The sequence below is a fragment of the Helianthus annuus genome, chromosome 5 (genome assembly GCF_002127325.2).
Source record: "Helianthus annuus cultivar XRQ/B chromosome 5, HanXRQr2.0-SUNRISE, whole genome shotgun sequence".
Taxonomy (NCBI): domain Eukaryota; kingdom Viridiplantae; phylum Streptophyta; class Magnoliopsida; order Asterales; family Asteraceae; genus Helianthus; species Helianthus annuus.
This window is the reverse complement of record NC_035437.2, coordinates 87,536,518-87,557,758: the sequence shown is the minus strand read 5'-3', so window position 1 is coordinate 87,557,758 and position 21,241 is coordinate 87,536,518. Positions and strand designations below refer to the sequence as shown.

Here is a 21,241-nt window from a genome sequence, read left to right as displayed (position 1 = left end):
GAATTGGAACCCAACCAGCTATAGAAAAAAATTTATCTATGAAATTGCAGAAAAGAGTATAAACTAAATGTGACATTCTTTTTATACTAGTGGAAATCAACTCGCACGTTGCGGTGGAGACACAACGCGTATTCCATCAGATTATCTATAATACTATAAAAAGGAGAAGTGATGTACAAAAATGTAATTTTGCCATATGTACAAGTTTTGAACCAGTATGTACAAATAAATCCAAGCAGGTAGAATAGGAAATGAAACAATTTTTTAAGACGCTCAAAGGGCAATATAGTAATTTTACCCATGAAATATAATTGCATCTTTCATTGTCATTGTCTGTTCGAGTATACAACCGGTCGCCTCCCTCATCATAAATGGAGAATTTGGATGGTCTTCTCCTTCACTATACTCCTATCTGATTGGTATAAATGCATCAAATCCATTTAGTGAGGTCGTTTCTTGTTTGATTTCGATTCGTGTTGATGGAAAGAATCGGTGTGAGCGACTGATCACTCATCTAGGGTTAGGGTTACGACTTCGTCTTCTTCGTTTCAGGGTAACTCAATTGGATCTGTACATAGAAATGAAGTGTAGTTCGCCTTCTTCGTCTTTTGAATTATTGTTGTCATATCTTTTTATTTATTTATTTATTTTTAATAGTTAGTTGATTGGATTTTGTTTGCTGATGTGCAGGTGTTAATATTCTAAGTGGTGAAGAAGTTGCTATGAAGCTGGTATGGCCTTCTTTTCTTTTTGCTGATTTTGAAGCTTCTGATTGTTTATTTAAGTTATTGATAGACTGATCACACCACATTTTTTTTTGCAAATAAACCATTACTATTATGAAAAATCCAAAAAAGCTTGACACTTTATTTGGAAATATGAATATAGAACACAACTCTGTTCAGGTTATTATGGAACAAAGGTCTTCAGGATATTGTTCAGGTATGCATCACCGATTCACTTTTGCTTAGAAGTGGCATTGCCATATTGCTGTGCCGGGTTGAATTCACCCAGAAACGCTTTTTGCCCATTTTTTGTATATAAACTATATTATACTTGCAAAAGCAAAATTATTACAATAAATCAATAATAATCAGGATCGTCGAATAAAACCATTTGATTTGTTTGGCCCTTTTGACCCGTTTCATTTTGTAGCTAAATGTTTTGATATGACCTGTTTTAAGAAGAAATTCGGGGCCTGTTGAAAAGTGGAGAGAAATTTGATGCTTCAATTACTCATTGCTCATCGTAGCCAAAACCGTGCTTAACAGAGCTGGCTAATTCATGTACCAGTAAGAAAAACCAATGATCACATGTGATGGGCATTTTTGTCTGTCATAAAACTTTGACCTTTTTTATGGTTTTTACCCTATGTTGTTGGGCTAAGCCAAAAAGTTTGCTTTTTTCTTTGATTGTACAGTATTATATGTTGGATGTGCATCTAAGGTGAATGAGGCCAGGCATCGATTGGATAAGTAGCTTGGAAGAAAACCATCGCCGTTGATTTTTTATTTTACTCGGACCACCCGCCACAACGCGCGGACATTCCCACTAGAAAAAATTTAGTGTATTTATATTATAGTTCTTGGGATATCATTCTTGGTGATGAAAAACTATATTAGACTCTTGTTTTTTAGTAGGAAAGAATCTTTGTTCACCAGTACATTAAAAATTGTGGGGACCCCTTATTCTTTTTTACTTAAGTAAGAGATTTGTGGATGGATCAAAGGGTAACACAAAGTCACCAAGGAATGCCAAAGTATTCATGTTTGACATCGAAGATGTGGAAGTTTTGTTTTATGTATATAGCTTTTTCGAATTTTGTAGTATGGTCCAATCGCTCGCATTGATCTGAAAGTCCCACCAAGACCCCCTGGTTATGCTTTTGTTGAGGTGATCTTCGTCTTTTTTAGTGTTGACAGTTAACACTGCTAATCCCCTTGTGTTTCTTCTTTCTGATTTCACATTTTGTCTTTTTCTATAGTTTGAAGAGGCTCGTGATGCTGAGGATGCTATCCGGGGCCGTGATGGCTATGATTTTGATGGGGATAAATTAAGGGTAGGTCATACATACAAGGGCCATATAATTTATAAGTTGTTAGGTTGGTAATGTTACCGACGGTTCACAAAACAATGCTTTTATTGTATCAATAGGTGGAACTTGCTCATGGTGGCCGTGGTAACTCATCTTCTACTGACCGTCATGGTACTTATGGTGGTGGAGGTGGTGGTGGTCGGGGTGCTTATGGAGTTTCTAAAAAGATCCGATTACCGAGGTGCGAGTTTCAGCTTGAAAGTTTCTGTTTTGTCATGCGTATTTTGAAATACGTTGTTCTCAAGTGTGTATATTTGTAATGCAGTTTTGGTCACTGGGTTACCCTCTTCTGCTTCATAGCAAGACCTTAAAGGTCAGTATGGACTTTATATTGTACACTTGCACTGTTCAAGTATGTGTATATATGTATTTATAATCTAATTTTGTCTCACTTTATGTTTTTCAGGATCACATGCGTCGAGCTGGAGATGTTTGTTTTTCGCAAGTTTTCAAGGTAGGCGGCGGTAAGCTTTAATCAGCTTAAGAGCTCTTGAATAACCCTGATTATTGAACTTTATGTAGATATTTGATGTGGTGATGTTGATTATATTTCAGGTACCACAGGGATTGTGGACTATACAAACTATGACAACATGAAATATGCTGTAATTTTTTTTTTAAATTGTCCGCGTTGTGTTGTCATTTCTTTTAAGTTATAACGAAAAGATGTGGCCATCTATGGTTATGTAATGCTCACCATTTTTGCTCACAGATACGGAAATTAGATGACTCCGAGTTCCGGAATGCATTCTCTCGTGGATTTATACGCGTATGTCATAAATTAATATGATGATGGTTATTTGTGTTTTGAACACTGTTTTTCCGGGTGTGTTTTACTCTTCACTTAAAAACTACCTACAGGTGAAGGAGTATGATTCAAGTCGCTCTAGGAACCGCAATCGTAGCCGTAGCTATAGCCGTAGTCGCAGGTTCTTGGAATGAGGCCGCGTGATGGTCGTAGGTTTGTACAAGCTTCTTGCAGTTCCTGTTGACCCGGATGAGTTACAGAAAGACGGGTCAACAGGAACTGCAAGAAAAGCGCTTAACTTCAGAGATTCGGAATAAGCTAGCAACAATAAAAACGGGACCCACGATCGAAACCTAGAGAGTGCGGTGTGGATGATAAAGAGATCTTGTTATTAAAAGAGGCCTTGGCTAAATTAGAAGACGAAAAAGAAGCAGGATTAAAGCAGTACATCGAGAGTTTGGATAAATTAGCGAAACCCGAGAACGAGATTTTAAAATCGCAAGAAGAATCTAGCAAACTCGCCGATCGTGCGAGTAAAGCCGAGGTTGAATCGCGGGAATTGAAAGACGTGTTGCAAAAGTTAGAAGCAGCAAAAGAGGAAAGTCCTGAGCATTATCGTCAGGCGCAAAAGAAAATCGAGGAAATTAACGAGCAAAATTTGAAGGAAGAAATCGATATACAGAAAACGGAACGGGATGCGGCGTATGATCAGTATAAACAATCGTTGAATTCGATATCGGATTTGGAAAATAAGTTACAAGAAGCAGAGACGGAAATCGAAACGTTAAAGCTAGCGATTGCGATTTAACCGAAGAGAAAGACGCGCAAACGGTTTTATACCAGAAATGCATGGAGCCCATTGCGAGTCTGGAACTTCGACTTGTATGTGCACAAGAAGAAACAGAAAGGCTGAAAACCGAAATCGATAACGGAGTTTTACGTTTAAAGGAAAAAATGGTAGACGAACAATCAATAAGAAACTTGTATAAAAGATAAATTGACTAAGACAACACATTACAAAAGTTGTAATATGGTAGAGATGCCAAAGTTATTTGTTTGCATAGGCGGATAATGAGAACTGCACCTAATATTTTATAATTTTTATTGTTTTAAGGTTTGAATTATATTCTCGTCCCGTATTATCGACTCCGCAGCAACGCGCAGGTTTCCCACTAGTAGTAACCTAAAGAGAAACCCAAAATATAAAGTCTTCGTATGATAAAAAAACGATATCCACATGTTTTCGGTTTGTATGACCACTCGATTTTGCTCATCAAAACAAAAATAAAAACACACTTTACCGCAACACCGTCATACTCCATGTTTTCTGTAATTAAATAAATATATGATTTATTAATACAAAGGTAAAAATGTACATAAACTGATTGTAAAAAATAAATAAATAAATTATATTATCCTAAGCATTATTATTATTTAATTTTATAACTGGTGTAATAAACAAAAAATAAACATTATACATGTTATGACAATTTCAGCTTATAAAAAAACCATCTGTCCAAAGCCTCAATTCTTTGTTTAAGGTTTAACCATTTAATTTGGTGTATGAAACAATAGCATATATGTACATATAATACTAACAAATTAACAACCAAACCCAGTGGCCACCGGCACCCACCTAAAACCGGTCCGTGGTCTGACAGACGCGGGTTCGAACCCTGCTTGCAGGCTCTTCGCACCACACGTTCCGGTTGGTTAGTCATCGCAAGGCAGCGTTGCCGGGACGCTAGCTTGGGAAGGGGGATCCCTTCCGCGGTCAAGGGTACCGTGCAATTACCATTTTTTTTAACAAATTAACAACCAAGCTAAATATCGGGTCTAATTGGGTTCCAAAAATAATTGACTAAAACTCGCCCCTAACCAAGTCCAGAACATGCGGCTACCCTTTAATGGGACACGCGTCTAACCGCTAACTCGTTGCTTTTATGTTTAATGTAGCATCTAAATTTATTCAACTTAAAAAACTACTAAAAGGAAACAAAAAAAAAAGGCTGACCGCTCCTCTGAACTAATCAGAGAGGGGTGGCGGCTCATGTTAACACCAAGCCACTATTCATGAATGGTCACCAATAATATATAGTAGGTTTGTTAACGTTGTATGTTGCGACGAAACGGGGAAAATAATAATGTAAAAACAAATGTTATTTGAAAATGAAGCATGTTGTTTAGGAAGCCAAACAGTCAGAATTGGTTTAGTTTGTCATTATACTGCTATATGACTCCAAATAAATAATCTATTTTAAATAAAACTTTGTTTTTAGAAATTATTAAAAGCAAAAAGTAAATGATAAAAGAAATATGGTTTTAAAAAAGTAATATAATAATATAAATACATTAAAACTTATAGGTAAATATAATAATAACCTATTATAATAATAAAATATTTAAAAGCTATATGTTGTTATAAAATAAAAATCATGAATAATCCTTAGAAATTAATAATAACATAAGTTATTAAAGAAATATCAAACTAACTAGTATAGAAAATATGATTTAAGAAAAAAATAAAAATAATAATAATAACAAATAATAAATGAAAAAGAAATATGATTTAGAAAAAGTAAAATAAAAATATACATATATTAAAACTTAAAAGTAAATATAATAATAAACTATTATAATATTAAATAATAAAATATTAAGATGCTATATATTATTATAAAATAAAATTACTATTCATCGTATAATAATTTTAGAGTTAATTACATAGTTAGTTCCTGCGATTTGCATAAAGTAACATACTTAGGTACTAATAGTTTAAAATCACATTTTAGGGTATTAACTTTTCATTTTGTAACGTTTGGAGGTATTAACGTTTTTTTAGGTTTAAAATCACATTCTATTAGTAGGGATGGCAACGGGTTGGGTTTGGGACGGGTTTAGGTAATCCCAAACCCAAACCCGATTAGATAAGCTTGTCCCAAACCCGTTCCAAAACCCGTCGGGTTTCTAGCGGGTAAATACCCATCGGGTATACCCGCGGGTTTCGGGTAAACCCGTTAATTTAAAAAGATTACTCGTTGGGTATACTCATCTCAAAACCCATTGGGTATCTATCGGGTAACTACTAACCGATTACATTTTGTATTGTTATTATAAAAATATATATCAGATAACTATAATGTATATGGAATAGAATACCTATATGTGTAAAAAATGGATGTATCATATATATACATATTAATAATATAAAAGAAATTATATTGGGTATACAATCGGGTAAACGGGTATATCACTAAATCCCAAACCCGTGAAAAAAATAATAACCATTCCCAAACCCGTCCCAAACCCGATTAACTGACCCCAAACCCGTCCCAAATGTGTCGGGTTTCGGGTTTACCCATCGGGTTCGGGTTTGATTGCCATCCCTATCTATTAGTACCTAAGTATGTTATTTTGTGCAAACCACAGGGACTAACTATGTTAATACCCTAGAAGTTAATACCTTCAAACGTTACAAAATGAAAAGTTAATACCCTAGAAGGTGATTTTAAACTATTAGTACCTAAGTATATTATTTTGTGCAAACCACAAGGACTAACTATGTAATTAACTCATAATTTTATATAGATAAATTGATTGCAGACATGTTTATAACACTCTGACCGCGTATAACAACCCACAACGGAAACGTCGGAGAGTTACGTTACAAATTGTTTCAAACACATGGTACTTAAAGTTTTATTTCATTGATTAGTTAAATTACATTGCCTTGGAACATAAACAAAACATAAACAATTGTCTTTAGATTTTTAAGGTAAAACTAAGGCCCAAGTCCTTCCTATGTGTAACATGCTTTCATTATGATCATACATTCGTACCTGAAACATATGTGAAAATAAAGTCAACAATGAATGCTGGTGAGTAACATATGTTTTGTGGTCAAGTTCATGTCTTTGAATTTGTATTGCAAAACCTCATCCGATTACGAAAGTCGATGAGTGAAAACCTTGTAACCAAACTTGTATTAAATGTGTTTGGTATTGCAACATGTTTAACCAACTATAAAAGTTTGTATAAATAAGAAAACCTTGTAGCCATGAATCTTGACAAAAGTGTTTCTTTTGTAAAACCATGTAAGTAATCGATTTAAAAGAAAACTTTGTATGGTTTATATATATATATATATATATATATATATATATATATATATATATATATATAGGGGAGGGTTATCTTGAGAACGCTAAATATTGCGAGAACCGTGAGAACGAACGAAAAAACCAATCAAAACCAATTTTTTTGATACAAACTTGATTGTAATTAAGATACAACATAAAAAAAATAATTTACAACATCAAATAATTCATTTCTTTTTTCAAAATCACTCTTTTTAGATTTTTTACACATGTGTAAATATAACAGATTTACACATGTGTAAATGACAAACTTACACATGTGTAAATTTTCTTTTTTTACGAATTCACATAAATTTAAACGTGTAAATTAAATTTCTAATATTGTATTCGAATAATAATGATGAGCGTAGAAAAAAATTTTGAATTTGAATTGTTTTTGACCAAGTTCTCGCGATTTTTTCATTTGTTCTCACGGTTCTCACAATATTTAGCGTTCTCATTTAAACCCTCCTATATATATATATATATATATATATATATATATATATATATATATAGTGGAGAGTTCAAATGAGAAGAATTTTATGTAAGAATAAAAAAGAAGAAATTTCAACCAATAAGAATACTTCATTTTACTTCATTTAATTTTTGTATTTAATATTAGTGTAAAGGTATATTGGTAAAATTAGATGGATCATTAATTGGTAGTCTTTCTTTTTAATAGCTAACTACATTAAATTTGTAACTTATTTTCAATAAGACATATTTTTTCAAAAAAAGAAAAAATATATAATTTAAAGTGTAACATAAATTACGAGGTGTGTAGGATGAATTACGAGCTGTGTAGGAAAAATTTCAATATGTGTAGGATAAATTTCAAAACGTGTATGATAAATTTTGATGTGTGTAACCAAAAATTTAAGTGTGAAGGATGATAGTGTTTATGACTAATTAATTAGTCAAAGATAATAATAAATGAGTTGAGAGAAAAAACTATTTAATGTTCTACATTTGTACCCTTTGTTCTTTTTCTTCTTAATTTAATTTTCTTCTCAAATGAACCTTCCCCTATATATATATATATATATATATATATATATATATTGTTGGTGCATATGTCTGTCGACTTCGTCTTGTATCGAGTCTTGTAACTAGAATGATAGATCAAGTCACGAAGTATGAGAAAAATGAGAATCATGAGAGATGTGGCCATTTCGCACGAAATGGAAAGGCCATTTCGTACGAAATGGACATTGTCCATTTCGCACGAAGTGAGCATGCCCATTCCATGCGAAAGGTCCTTCTATAAATAGAGGACTTGTCATTTCATTTGTAGAATTTTTCTGATTCCGGTGCCGAGGTGCTGTCGAAGTGTCTTCAGCTTGTAAAACGTGGTTATATCAATAAACAAGACATTTAAAGTGTATATCAAGCTGATTCAACATCAATATGTTTGTTTCCACCTTTCGTATTGATTAAAAACTCTTCTGAACGACTCGTTTGGTCGTGCAAACGATCCTACAAATGGTATCAGAGCTCAGGAGGAAGAGTTCTTACCGATTCAGCTTGATTTCATCAAAATTCTGATTTCTACACCTTCTTTAACAAGATTTTTCAAAATTAAACAAGATTTCACGGGTAAAATGGCTTGATTTTCTCACATAACACGCGTAACACTGTTTTAACAAACCCTTGAAAGAATCAGACTTAAAATCAACCTAAAACCTGATCAATTTGTCAAAAATCTGGCCGATTGGGTGACATCAGCATCATTTCGTTTGAATTTGAGATCCAATTCGCACGAATTGGATATAGTAAATTCCAATTCGCACGGTTTGATAAGTTTTCAGCCCAATTCGCACGAAGTGGGACTCCATTTCGCACCAGATCTTCCATCTCGCTTGAAATTGCACCATTTCGCACCAAGTAATCCAATTCGTGTGAAAAATACATCCATTTCGTACGAATTGAGCATTGGTTGATCCAATTCGCTTGAAAACTCCAATTCGTGTGAAAAATACATCCATTTCGTACGGATTGGGCATTAGTGGCTCAGTTCGCACGTATTGAACATTTGTGATCCAGTTCGCATGAATTGAACCTTGTCCAGGTCGTTTGAACTTATCCAGTTCGTTTGAGATTTGTTTTTAGGTTGTGTGAAAGACTCCAGTTCGTTTGAACCTCCAGCTCAATTGAATCTTGTGATTTTGTGAAACATTTTACTGAAACATGGAAGAAGAGTTTTACAACGCGTTTGCTACTGCCCCGGGTACTCCTGTTACCATTGCTCAGAGTGTGAATATGGAAAATGAAACAGGAACGTTACAAAAACCTCCAAAGTTGATGGGCATTGAAGAATACTATTGTTGGAAAGACCGGTTCGAAAATTGAGTTCAAGCAAATCATTTAAGGTCATGGGAGTGTATTGAAAAAAATATGTTAAACCTCGTACAGATGTGGGAGTTATCAAAACTATTTCTGAATTATCGGATAAAGAGAGAGACATGTACAAGGCAGAAAAAATGATGATCAGTCTACTTCACCAAGCTGTGAAAGAAGATATTTTTTGTATTACTTCAACACGATGGTACTTCACGTTCGATTTGGGAAGCACTTCGAATTAAGTTTGAAGGAAGTACGGAGATGATCAGGAGTAAGAAATCATTATTAAAGAAAGAATTTGATTTGTTTACAAGTTTGCAGGGTGAAACTACAAAGAAACTGATTGAAAGATATTGTCGTTTAGTGCGTTCAATGTCACTGTTAGATATAAACAAAGATCGAGGAGAATGGGTTGACAGATTAGCTGATGCTTTACCTAAAAAAGAATGGGGTACATATCTGATGATCTTAAAGAACACTAGAGAATATGATAAATTGACAATTTCTCAGTTCATTGAAAAACTTGAAGGACAAGATCTTGAACAACAAAAGATTGCTAGAATGAACAATCCAAGTGGTCAACAAGACATCGAGATGTATTACAAAGGGAATGTTCAGAATGTTGAAGCAAGTCCGAAGGTCCAAACCGCTTTCAGCGCAGAAAACTCATCCGGATCAGTTAATCAAAGTCCAATCAGCAACAGTGGAGTTTCTTCATACTCGAATGTTATTCCGAATGTTTCAACCTCAAGTTATCAGTCTCAAAGCTCAAACAATGGTAATGGTCATGTGTTACACTGCAACATCGCGTTGCATCTTCAGAACGGTCAAAATTTCTCTGAAGAAGTTGCTAAAGGTCATATGGATTTACTAGCTACAGTATTAGAATCATATGGGGGTTTGGTTGCAGGAAGGATCGGAAATCCTATGTTGACAAAAGAGGATTACGATCAGATCGATGCTGAGGAAATGGAGCTTATGGATATTAAGTGGTGTTTAGCGAGTGTGTTGAGGATAGCTGAGAAATTTAAGCTGATTACAGGAAGAGATGACTTCCGTGATGCTAATGTTTCTACTTTAGGTTTTGATAAATCTAAAGTTACTTGTTTTCGATGCAGGGAAAAAGGACATTTCAAGAGGGAATGTACCAATCGAGAAGCAGGTGGAGCTCAGAATCCGTTCGGGAATAATAATTATTATCAGAAAGCTATATATCAACAAGTTGCTCAACAACCGTCATCATCCCATGCTATTGAAAATGGAAAGAAGAAAGCTTATCTAGTTAATCAAGATGATGAAAGAGTGGCAGAAGGTTTTAGCTGGGACAAATATATTCCGGCTGATTCAAAGTTTAGAGCATTTATTGCACAAATTTTTCAAGAGCCAGAGTTGATAAAAGAATGGATGGATGTGTTTGCAGATGATGAAAAAAGACAAGATGAAGAGTCTGTTTCTTCAGGTGACAGTTCAGAACAGACACAAGTGTTTGATCAATCATCAACTGATAGCAGTGATGATGATGAAGAAGAAATACAAATAAACATTGGAAAAACTCAATTATCTCCTGAAAGTTTTAAATTTTATTTTGCAGATAGAGAGAAACTAAAGGAGAAGCCAGCAGGAAAAGAACAAAAAAAGTTAAAATGTGAGAATGTTGCTCAGGAAGAGAAGCATGAACAGAATGAAGAAGTTAAAGTTGCTGAGAAGGTGGTTGAAATTGAGAAGGTGGTTGAAATTGAAAAGATTGTTGAAGTCACAAAACCTTGTATAAAATGTTTAAAACCTTGCAAACATTGTGAAGAAAAAGACAAGAAGTATAGTGAACTCGATGAGATGAAAGAAAATTATTCTTCGATGTAAAATATGTGAAAGAATCGTATGATGTGTTGAACAGAACGGTGAATAGTTTGCAAAAGACAAACTCAGAAATAGAAGATGCCTTAACCATGATGAATGCAGTGATGATGTCTAAGCAGAAGGCTATACCACTATATTGAAGAATGTGCAAAGTTGAAGCAGGAGTTGGAGACAGAAAAGATAGAAAATGAAAGAATTAGACGATTGCTGCAAAGTTATTCAAGTTCTGATTATTTTATTGATAGAATTTTTCCAACTGTTGCAGGTTTTGAAGCATTTCAAGATAAGAAGACTGAAGAGAAGGATACTGGTAAGAAACAAAGTGCAAATTATAACAAGTGTCCGCCTCCGATCTGGGAAGGTTATTCTCCCAGAAAACCAAATGAGGGGCAAGTCAAAAAGGCAGTTAATATAAAATTAAATTCTGAAACAACTGATGAGTTACCAGAAAACATTGACGTCGCGTTCACATCGTCTGACACTGATCATGAGTCTGAGTTAATAAAGAAAGTGGTCGATCAGGTGTTGGATAGAGATGAGGAGTCAGAGTCAAAATCCGAATCTGAGAGTTCGAGTTCATCAGTTGACAGTCCAAAGTCGTCGGTCAAACGGGTTTACAATAAAGAATTTCCGTTATCAAAATCTAATTTGAATGACGAACCAATCAAAGTGGCATATACTTTGAATAATTCAGACAAATTATATTCTGATGAAGAATTTCCAATAAGAAGTGTTCAAATTGAAAAGATTAAAAAGGTTTTCAAATTAACAGAAATTAATATTTCTGAAATAAAAGGTGTAAATCTTACTGAAAAACCTAAAAAACACACTTCAAGAGTTCAACAAAGATTGAACAAGAAAAAGGGTTACAGTTCTGGTTCTGGTTTTCAAAAGAAACCAAACCATAACAATAATTTCAAAAAGAAAGGTTTAGGTTTTATTCCACCAGAAAATCATAAAAATGAGAAAATTTCTAAAACAAAAACAATATTTTTTTTAGGGTCAAGTTCTGAAGAAGAAGAAGAAAAGAGCTCATTCTGGAAGCAATCGAACAAAGCGTTCTTTGCAGAAAAACAGAAGCATGAGAAGAATGGAGTTCATCAGAGAAAGGAGACAAGAACCTGTTATAGATGTCAAGAAGTTGGTCACATCGCCTGGAATTGTCCAAAGGCAATCAACATCAAACAGGAAGTTGTTTCTAAACTCAAAGAAAAGATTGTTGATAAAACCGAACCACCAACTGAAAAATTCAAAGTGTTTAAAAATTCAACATATGAATTTGGTGAATGTTCGAAAAGATTTTACAAAAGAAGGGTGAATCTTAACAACCAAACATGGGTTGCTAAGAAAACAGATGTGAAATTTGGCGATGAATCTGACTCGTCAAAGTCAGAGGAGCCACAAGTTGAGATAAAAGGAGAAAACTCAGTTCCACCAATGGATGATGTCAACTTTCCACCATTGCGGGCTGAAAATTTAAAATTAAAAGTTGGTAAAGTGGAAATTTCGAATCAATTCTATTCTGAAAAGAAAGAATTTGATGTCGAAAAGGCGTTTAATGGGAAAGTTAAAAATATCTTTGGAAAGATGGTTGAGGGAAAGGTAAAAGGGGTAAAAGAATTTTATTAAACAAAAACAAATGTTCAAACCCCAAGTGAATCTGAAAAGGTCACACCCAAAGCTGGTCAGGCTTGGGTGTCTGTATTCCATATGTAAAAATCCTGACTTGCCGGAGCTCCCAAGTTGGTAATCGTGGAGCAGGAATCGGCCTCATTCTTTAAAATGTTTGTTTGAAAAACCTACAAGTGATAGTATTCTTGAAATTGTCATATTTCAATTTACAAATGGTTGTGTTGTTAAGTGAACCAACAATTGGTTGAAAAATGGATTTTCACTTACAAGTGGTTAATCAAGATCATTAAGTTGAACTTGATTTAACTTTCATGCAAAGTGGTTAAAAGAACAAAGTGATGAATCGATCCCCGATCTTGCAAGTGAAATCAACAAAACTTATTTTACGAAAAAACCATTTTGATTAAAACAAACTTAAGTGTTTTGAAATCATAATGGGAAAATAGTTTGTTGTCAGGGGGAGTTCTGATTGTTTATGCCAAGTGGATGGAGAATTGAAGCTTGAAAATCAGTGTGTCACTTTATTTGTACAGTTTGTTTTCAAATTTTCCTTGAAAATCAAAAATTGAAACATATTTTTGATTTTAGGGGGAGTAAAAATTTAGAAATTTCGAAAATTTGAAAAATCCAAAAACATGATAAAATCTAAAAAGTCAAAAACATTGAAAAAATCAAAAACGAGTTTTGTTGTGAAAAAGAGGAAATGATAGTACATCAGTGGACTATCACAACATGCTAAAGAATTGGAAAGTCAAATGTGATAAACGATCTCACTGAGGATCATGGTTGTAAAAGTCCCGACTAGGCTCCGAGTACTCCCCGAGTACTCGCTACAAGTTAGGTTGCCGAGGCACGAGTACTCTTCTCCCAGGCCAATTACTCCCCGAGTACTCCCGAATACTCCCGAGTACCTCCCGAGTACTCCCGAATCCGACTAGGGAGCGCCTAGCGACTTTTGCAACCATGCTGAGGATATGCCAGTAGGTTTTTACACATTCAGTAGATTGTTTTCGAGATATAAATCTAAATCTCAAATACTTACTTATCTCGTGGGGAACATCTCTCAGATATATGGGTAACCCCCGAAATCTTGTTTGAAGGGCTTTCTATTTCTGACATACTAGGTCTTTGTGCGTGATGATATCTGGGGTATTATACCAGGACTTCTGATTTTGCGGGAGCAATAGCCTAGTCCTCGTATAATACTTTGCACTGCTTAAATTTTTAAGCCCACCCTCAGCATAAAAAATGATGAAACATTGAAAAATGCTAATCATGTGCTGTTGAAGAAAAGATCCCCAAACGGGACACACCGAAAGACGAGCCATCATCTCTTTGTCTGAACGAAAGTTTTAACCTGAGCTCTCATGGTCTCGCATTACCCGTTTACAGATATCATTAGAGTACATTCATCTGTAAGACTGGACATAGAAGTCTAGATACAGGAGTATATTCTGAGGTGGGACACGCGAATAAGTCAAGTTCTTAAAACACTAATCTCGTATCTCGAAACAATTGAACTTTGTGTGAAAATTTAAGTGGATCAGTATACTGACAATCTAAGTGAATCGTTTAAAACTTAAGATGTTTAAAGCTTAACGGTGTTGATGATATGTCTCAAAAACTGATATAATCCTCTTACACAAACTCACAAAAATATTGTCTGTAAATATTTCTTTACTGCAGTTCATTAAAAAACAAAAATCCAAAAATATTGTGTTTTTAGCATAAATATTTGAAATTTCAAAAAGATTTTCGACAACTGATGTTGGAGAGCTGATTTTCAAAATTCCGAATGCTAATCATGATGAACAACTGGTTGGGGGGGGGGGTGGTCTGTTGAAATGATTAAATAAATATCTATCTGTGATTTCTAAATTTGTCAAATTGTTAAATTTGTGAAATTTATTTTGAGGTAGAGATTTGTGCAGATAGTGAATTCCAGACTGCGATCCCAGCTTATTGAAAGGGGGAGTCTGAAAACAACAAGAGAGAGTCTAAAGATGTAAGAGCCAGTTTCTGATCCTGGAACTGTGATCAAGACAGAAGCTGATATTGCTCATAAGTGAGAGAAAGAGGAGATTGAAGATTATTAGATTAACATCCAAGGGGAATTTAGCTGCTGATGCTGAAAAAAGAGAGAGAAGAAGAAAGAGATAGGATGCTTACACTGTCAGATACTTTGGGGAGAACATGAAGACTGATCAAGACTGAAGATGTGACATACAGAAGACTCGACACTGAAGACTTCGTCAACATCCAAGGGGGAATCTGTTGGTGCATATGTCTGTCGACTTCGTCTTGTATCGAGTCTTGTAACTAGAATGATAGATCAAGTCACGAAGTATGAGAAAAATGAGAATCATGAGATATGTGGCCATTTCGCACGAAATGGAAAGGCCATTTCGTACGAAATGGACATTCTCCATTTCGCACGAAGTGAGCATGCCCATTCCATGCGAAATGGTCCTTCTATAAATAGAGGACTTGTCATTTCATTTGTAGAACTTTTCTGATTCCGGTGCCGAGGTGCTGCCGAAGTGTCTTCAGCCTGTAAAACGTTGTTATATCAATAAACAAGACATTTACAGTGTATATCAAGCTGATTCAACAACAATACGTTTGTTTTCGCCTTTCGTATTGATCAAAAACTCTTCTGAACGACTCGTTTGGTCGTGCAAGCTAAACCCTAAAACTAAACCCTAAACCCTAAATCTAAACCCTAAAGCTAAACCGTAAAGAAAAACCCTAAGAGCCAAACCCTAATATATTTAGGGTTTAGGGGTTATGATTTAGGGTTCGGGGTTAAAAGATCCTAGTTAGGGTTCGACGAGCCGGTTCCAACGCCGCTGGAATGAGTCAAATCGGAGTTCGTTTGAGTCGGTTCCCCGCTGTTCCCCACTTTTTTAGTGTTCCCCAATGAACCTCACACTAAAACCAGTTCTTTAAAATGCTGGTATTAATATACCCTGTTTTTGGGTTTTTTAATTCCTTATTTTCGGGGTTTTTTTTTAATATTACTAAATATGCATTGCTAAATGTAAAAAAAATACACTAGCATAAATTAAAAAGATAGAAAATTAAAATTACAAAGACTACAAATGGAGCCGTCTTGGTTATCGGCTTGCGATCAAATGTAATTCCAACTTGAACTCCAAAAGCACATGCTAGCGTTGTGTTGGGAAATAAAGAAAATTCAAAGATTATCCTTGAATTGTGTTGGAATATGGACTTTGAATGGTATGCATACTCGTATTTATAAGAAAAATCAGTATTGGGTATTTAAAGGGAAAATGTTATAATATGCTATTACTGAAGCATGTTGATCTTGGTTGATAAAGGGAAAATGTGAAGTCACTACCAATGGAAGTTGCTACTAAAATGCAACTTACTCTTCATCTCGAGTTTTTACAGAAGCAAGGAACTATCAAAGGATAGATAGATATTATTTCAGCGAAGGTAGAATGGAATGGAGGAGGATATTGGAGAATGGCCTTCGTATTCCGAAGAGACTGGATATTGATGAAAAGACCTTTGGGATGTTAGCAATGGCTCTATCTAACGAGATTTTCAAGGACCAAGGATCCTTGGGATTGTTATCAGAGGGGGTACTGTCCACCGCCACCCAACACCACCGTCCACGTCCACCACCTTCCAGCACCACCACCACCAATTTTTTTTAGAAGTCTACATACGTTAAAAAACAAACAGTCTTCTTCTTGCAGACTGCAGAGGTTTGGTCCATCTCTTTATCTATAGATGTCTGCAAATGAGGTCCGCTGACTACAAACATTTTATCTCTTAAAAAACAAAAAGCACCTAAGACTTGTTGACTCACTAAAACTCAGATCAAAACAGAGCACTTGTCATAATATCTCAAAAACATATAGCGGTGAAGATACAATATGCTCTTTGTAATGTAATAGATCAAAACTGGCAAAAACACAAAAATAGCAGCTTGACTCAGTGAGGAGGTCGCGTTCAACTCGGAATCAGGGGTGGCGGTGTAACAGGGGCGCAACTATTAAGGGGCAGGGGGCGCCCGACCCCCCGAACTTTTCGCTCAGTAGTGTAATATATGTGGTTTTCGTATAGAAATTTTTGGGTATATACGTTTTCGACCCCCTGATTCTATAGAAACTTTTGGGTATATAAGTTTTCGACCCCCGTCGGAAATGTCAAGCTTCGCCACTGGCGGTGTTGTTAGATCGAGTATGGGATTTACTCCAAACATCATCAAAGCTAATGTATCCAATGATGACGTGTGTGGGAGACATGGTTTGGATCGGATAGATGATAGAGCTTCTGAATACAATAATGGTGTCGGTGTCATGTAACTCGGTTTATATGCTCGTAGTTTTTGCATATCAAAGAATGATAGCTAGATCTCGAGATATTAGAATGAACAAATAATGATGAAGCTAACTAACTCATGAAAAATGATAATCTCTAAACGATTTAGTTATAATCCAAATATATTAGTAAACCGAATGTATTTATAATTCAAAGGGTTTGAGTTTAAATGTTATATATATATTTCTTTGTGTACAGAGTTAAAACAGGATATGAATCTCCTACATTATTTGGAAAGAAAATATATATCAAATTACTAGAAACAAAGACAAATGTACCTGACTTACTCGCTGGCCACACGGATCACTTGCTTACCAACATTCTTGCCGGAAAATAATCCGACAAAGGCAGCGGGCGCACTTTCAAGACCATCATTCATGTTTTCAATATACACAATCTTTCCCTGCTTGTAGTAATGCGTAATATCTTCCAAAAAACGAGGGTATAGCTGCATAAAATCACTTTGAAGGAAACCCTTAATTGTTATACGCTTTGATATAACACTAAACATGTTCCTAAAACTTTGTTTATCAGTTCGACTGTTTTGAGAAACCATCCCACAAATGGCTACACGACCTTGGACCCTCATGTTTGCAAGTGCTGCATCAAGCATCGATCCACCCACGTTATCAAAATAGATATCAATTCCATGAGGAAAGTACCTGTTATGGTGAAATTACCACAAAACCCTTTGTAACTCGCATAACATAACAGCCAGTTTTAACTACAATGTGGCGATGTGATACGGATACCAGAAATTAAAACAAAAACAATATCTATCTAAATCATTTAGATAAATAGGTTAAATGTCACGAAGCTATGATCAAAGGGTTTACATGTCTATAATATGAAAATTATTTTCTGAATTATGAAAATTATAAAATTGAACCCAAAAATCGTGCGAGACACATAAACCCGCAGACATTCACAGATTGACAAGAACATGACTCTTTTAATGGCTTTCTTTGTGTGTTAATGAACGCTATAATTACAAATTGAAAACAAGAAATACAAATGTTTCACGTTTAAACTATAAAAGTTGATGTCAGTTTCTCCTCTAATTTTAATCTTTGGTATTTCGATCCACTACTGGTTTAGACTAAACCCAAACCCGCAAATTGTTGATGTTGTGTGATAAATTCACACCCTTCCTTACATAGGCTAATAGTACCTGGCCAAGGCTGCTTCAAGATCTGATTCTTCTTTGTAGTTGAAGGCTTCATCAAATCCAAGCTTATTCTTTAAAAGTTGTACCTAGTTAAGGGACCATTTAAAAAAAAAAAGTAAAAATTAGCCAGGTCATAACTCGTATGTCAGAACGAGGTGGCAATTCAACTGGGTCAAGTTAGGGTGGTTTTTTGTTTTGATCACCAATGTAAAATTTTTGAACATAGCTAGAAAGAAATTGGTCATAAAAAGGATTATCAAATGCTTGAACTCGGATATTACTACATAAGTAAGCTTTTTATAAATTTTATTTTATATATTAAATAATTGTAAGATTCCCCCATTTTGCCACCTTTACGCATGGGTTCAAAACAAGCAACTGTTATATGACTAATGAAACAAAATACTTTGTGGCTGGTGCCAGCACTTCCAACAACATAGCATCCATGTAACTTGGCTAGTTGACCAACAAGTTGACCAACCGCTCCAGAGGCTGCAGATACATAAACATAGTCTCCTTTCTTAGGAGCACAGACCTCAAAAAAACCAGCATATGCTGTAAATCCTGGCATGCCTGCACTCAGAATTTTATTATAACTAATAAAATATTTGTAAACAGTGTTGAAAGATTTGGAAAAAAAATTTGATTCTAAACTATGTTAAAATTTAAATAGTGTGAAAAGAGAGATGGCATGGCACACACCCAGTAGGCCAACATGGTAAGAGAGAGGGATGTCATCATCTTGTTGAATTTTCCTCAATTGATTAGTGTTGAGGATTAAACTGTATTCTTCCCAATTTGTAAGCCCTGTTACAATCTCCCCTTTTTTGAAATTAGGGTCATCAGAATCCACAACCTTTGACACCCCAAATCCCTCTATTACCTACAAAAACAATCTTATCATACATACATTGTGGGTTGGTTGGGTCCAACATCAACACCAAAGTGTGTATTCGAAAGTTAACACGAACACTTGTTTTATTTCTTGCTCACGTTAACAGTCATAAATAATTACAAACAGTTGAATGTCATTTTAGTCCTTGTGGTTTGGGTATTTTTGCTAGTTTAGTCCAAAGGTTTCATTTTTTACCTATGGGTCCAAAAAGGTTTCACCGTTGCCATTTCAGTCCACTGGGTTAATTTCATCCATTTTTCTGTTAACGAGAAGGCCAATTCGGTCATGTTATATGGGCCGAATTGCCCTTCTAGTTAACAGAATTACATATAAAATGACCGAATTGGCCTTCTCGTTAACAGAAAAAATGGATGAAGTTAACTAAGTGGACTAAAATGGCAACGGTGAAACCGTTTTGGACCCACAGGTGAAAAATGAAACCTTTGGACTAAACTGGCAAAATGACCCAAACCACAGGGACTAAAATGACATTTAACTCTAAGTACAAATTATTACTATATAACAATTGCCTCATTTGTTACAGTCACTTTTTGCTTTCACCGGTGGTCAGTTTTGGCCCTTGAAGGTTTTTTTTTTTTTTGGTTTTGTTTATGTCTTGTGGTGAAACATTTTTGTGTTTAGGTTCGTATGTTTCACTTTTGACCCTTCAAGTTTTGTCTTTAAGTTAAATTTTTCTTGGTATAAGTTTGCGTTGCCTACGTTTTACATCAGGTGCAGTATAAGTTTGTTTTTTTGTTTTACGGTTTTTCCTGTTTTTGGTTGTCGTTTACTAACTACTTAGCACAATTTTAGGACCCCGCAACGCAGGGTTAAAACACTAGTTTACAAATGTGTATAATAAAGTTTCGCTTAAACTAAAAAAATGTACTTGAACTATAAAATTGTAAAACAGGTCAACCAGAAAACCCTTCAGCTTGACCCAGAGCCATGAATTGGTAAGGTTCGTAAGGTAGTGTCGGAAATTCACACTCATAGGAAAATATGTCATTGAACAGTCGAAAAATAAATTATTTAGAGGTCGAAAGGAGTCAAGCTAGGTAAATTTTAATACTCATACAGCCAACAAATCAACAATAGTTTTGGTCAAATCTTTTACAAAAGCTATAAATAACAAATTTCACGAAATATGTGAGGGTTATAGTCTATTGGACAAGTATCTCACATTTTATATCTTAAGTAGATGGATAAACCTATGAGCCTGGAACAAGTTAAAGTGTAGAGAGGCCCTGTCCAACCATGCAGTATAAAGTGGTACAGTACAAAGTGGTACAGTACAAGACGCACCATCACAAACAAACAGGTTCTTTGGTTTGATTAATAAAAATACTTACAGAATTAGGGGAAAAAGGAGGGACATACGAGGCTTGGAAGTTCTGCATACGACCACGCATGTAAGGATCACACGACAGATACAAGTTTTTCACTAAAACTCCATTCGATCCTGTCGGGGCTTCCAGTTTTATGTGATTTCCGAGCTTCAGTTCCATGTCTGACTCCGATGGAGATCCATTGATGTAGGATTTAAGTAGGATTTGCTTGTTATCCGCTGTTACCTCCATTTTACTTCAATCTTCAATCGTGGATATGATGATTTGATGATAGAGGAGGAGGTGGTTGGTACAACTATATCGACTGTACCAAATTAAATTGGTGGCTGTATCATCAATGTTCATAGCAAGTGTCTTATGTCCAAGGCCGGCAATTTCTTCACACCCAAATTCAAAGTGGGTTGTTGGTATTAAATTGACCCAAATCAAGGGGCGTTTGTTTAACTCTTAATGAGTATTTTAATGGTTCAGCTTTTATTGGTTCAGCACTTAATGATTTAGACTTTTTGTTTTATGAGCAGGTATCTGAATGGTTCAGACATTTGTCTCTGAATGGTTAAGACCTCTAACCTGAATTGGTCAGACATTTGCCTCTGAACGGTTAAGCATTATACATGCTCTTAATGGTTCAGCACTTAACCATTCAGATATTGTCAAACAGCCGC

The 21,241-nt window shown here is 35.2% G+C and overlaps 1 protein-coding gene and 1 pseudogene across 2 annotated transcripts; one reads left to right on the top strand and one right to left on the bottom strand.

Moving 5' to 3' along the window:
• The first annotated feature begins 332 nt into the window (after positions 1 to 332).
• LOC110940726 lies at positions 333 to 3,967 on the top strand (annotated as a pseudogene).
• A 2,482-nt stretch (positions 3,968 to 6,449) lies between these two features.
• LOC110940725 (2-alkenal reductase (NADP(+)-dependent)) lies at positions 6,450 to 20,973 on the bottom strand. 2 transcript variants are annotated; one of them, XM_022182284.2, is made up of 6 exons: positions 20,580 to 20,973; positions 19,035 to 19,215; positions 18,739 to 18,905; positions 18,336 to 18,418; positions 17,443 to 17,826; positions 6,450 to 6,682 (listed from the first exon to the last, which is right to left on the bottom strand). In XM_022182284.2, the coding sequence occupies exons 1-5, from the start codon at positions 20,805 to 20,807 to the stop codon at positions 17,448 to 17,450; spliced, it is 1,038 nt and encodes a 345-aa protein (XP_022037976.1). In that variant the 5' UTR covers positions 20,808 to 20,973; the 3' UTR covers positions 6,450 to 6,682; positions 17,443 to 17,447. The 2 variants fall into 2 exon arrangements, with proteins under 2 accessions (XP_022037976.1, XP_022037975.1); XM_022182283.2 differs by lacking the exon at positions 6,450 to 6,682 and having other exon boundaries at positions 17,280 to 17,826.
• Positions 20,974 to 21,241: the final 268 nt, after the last annotated feature.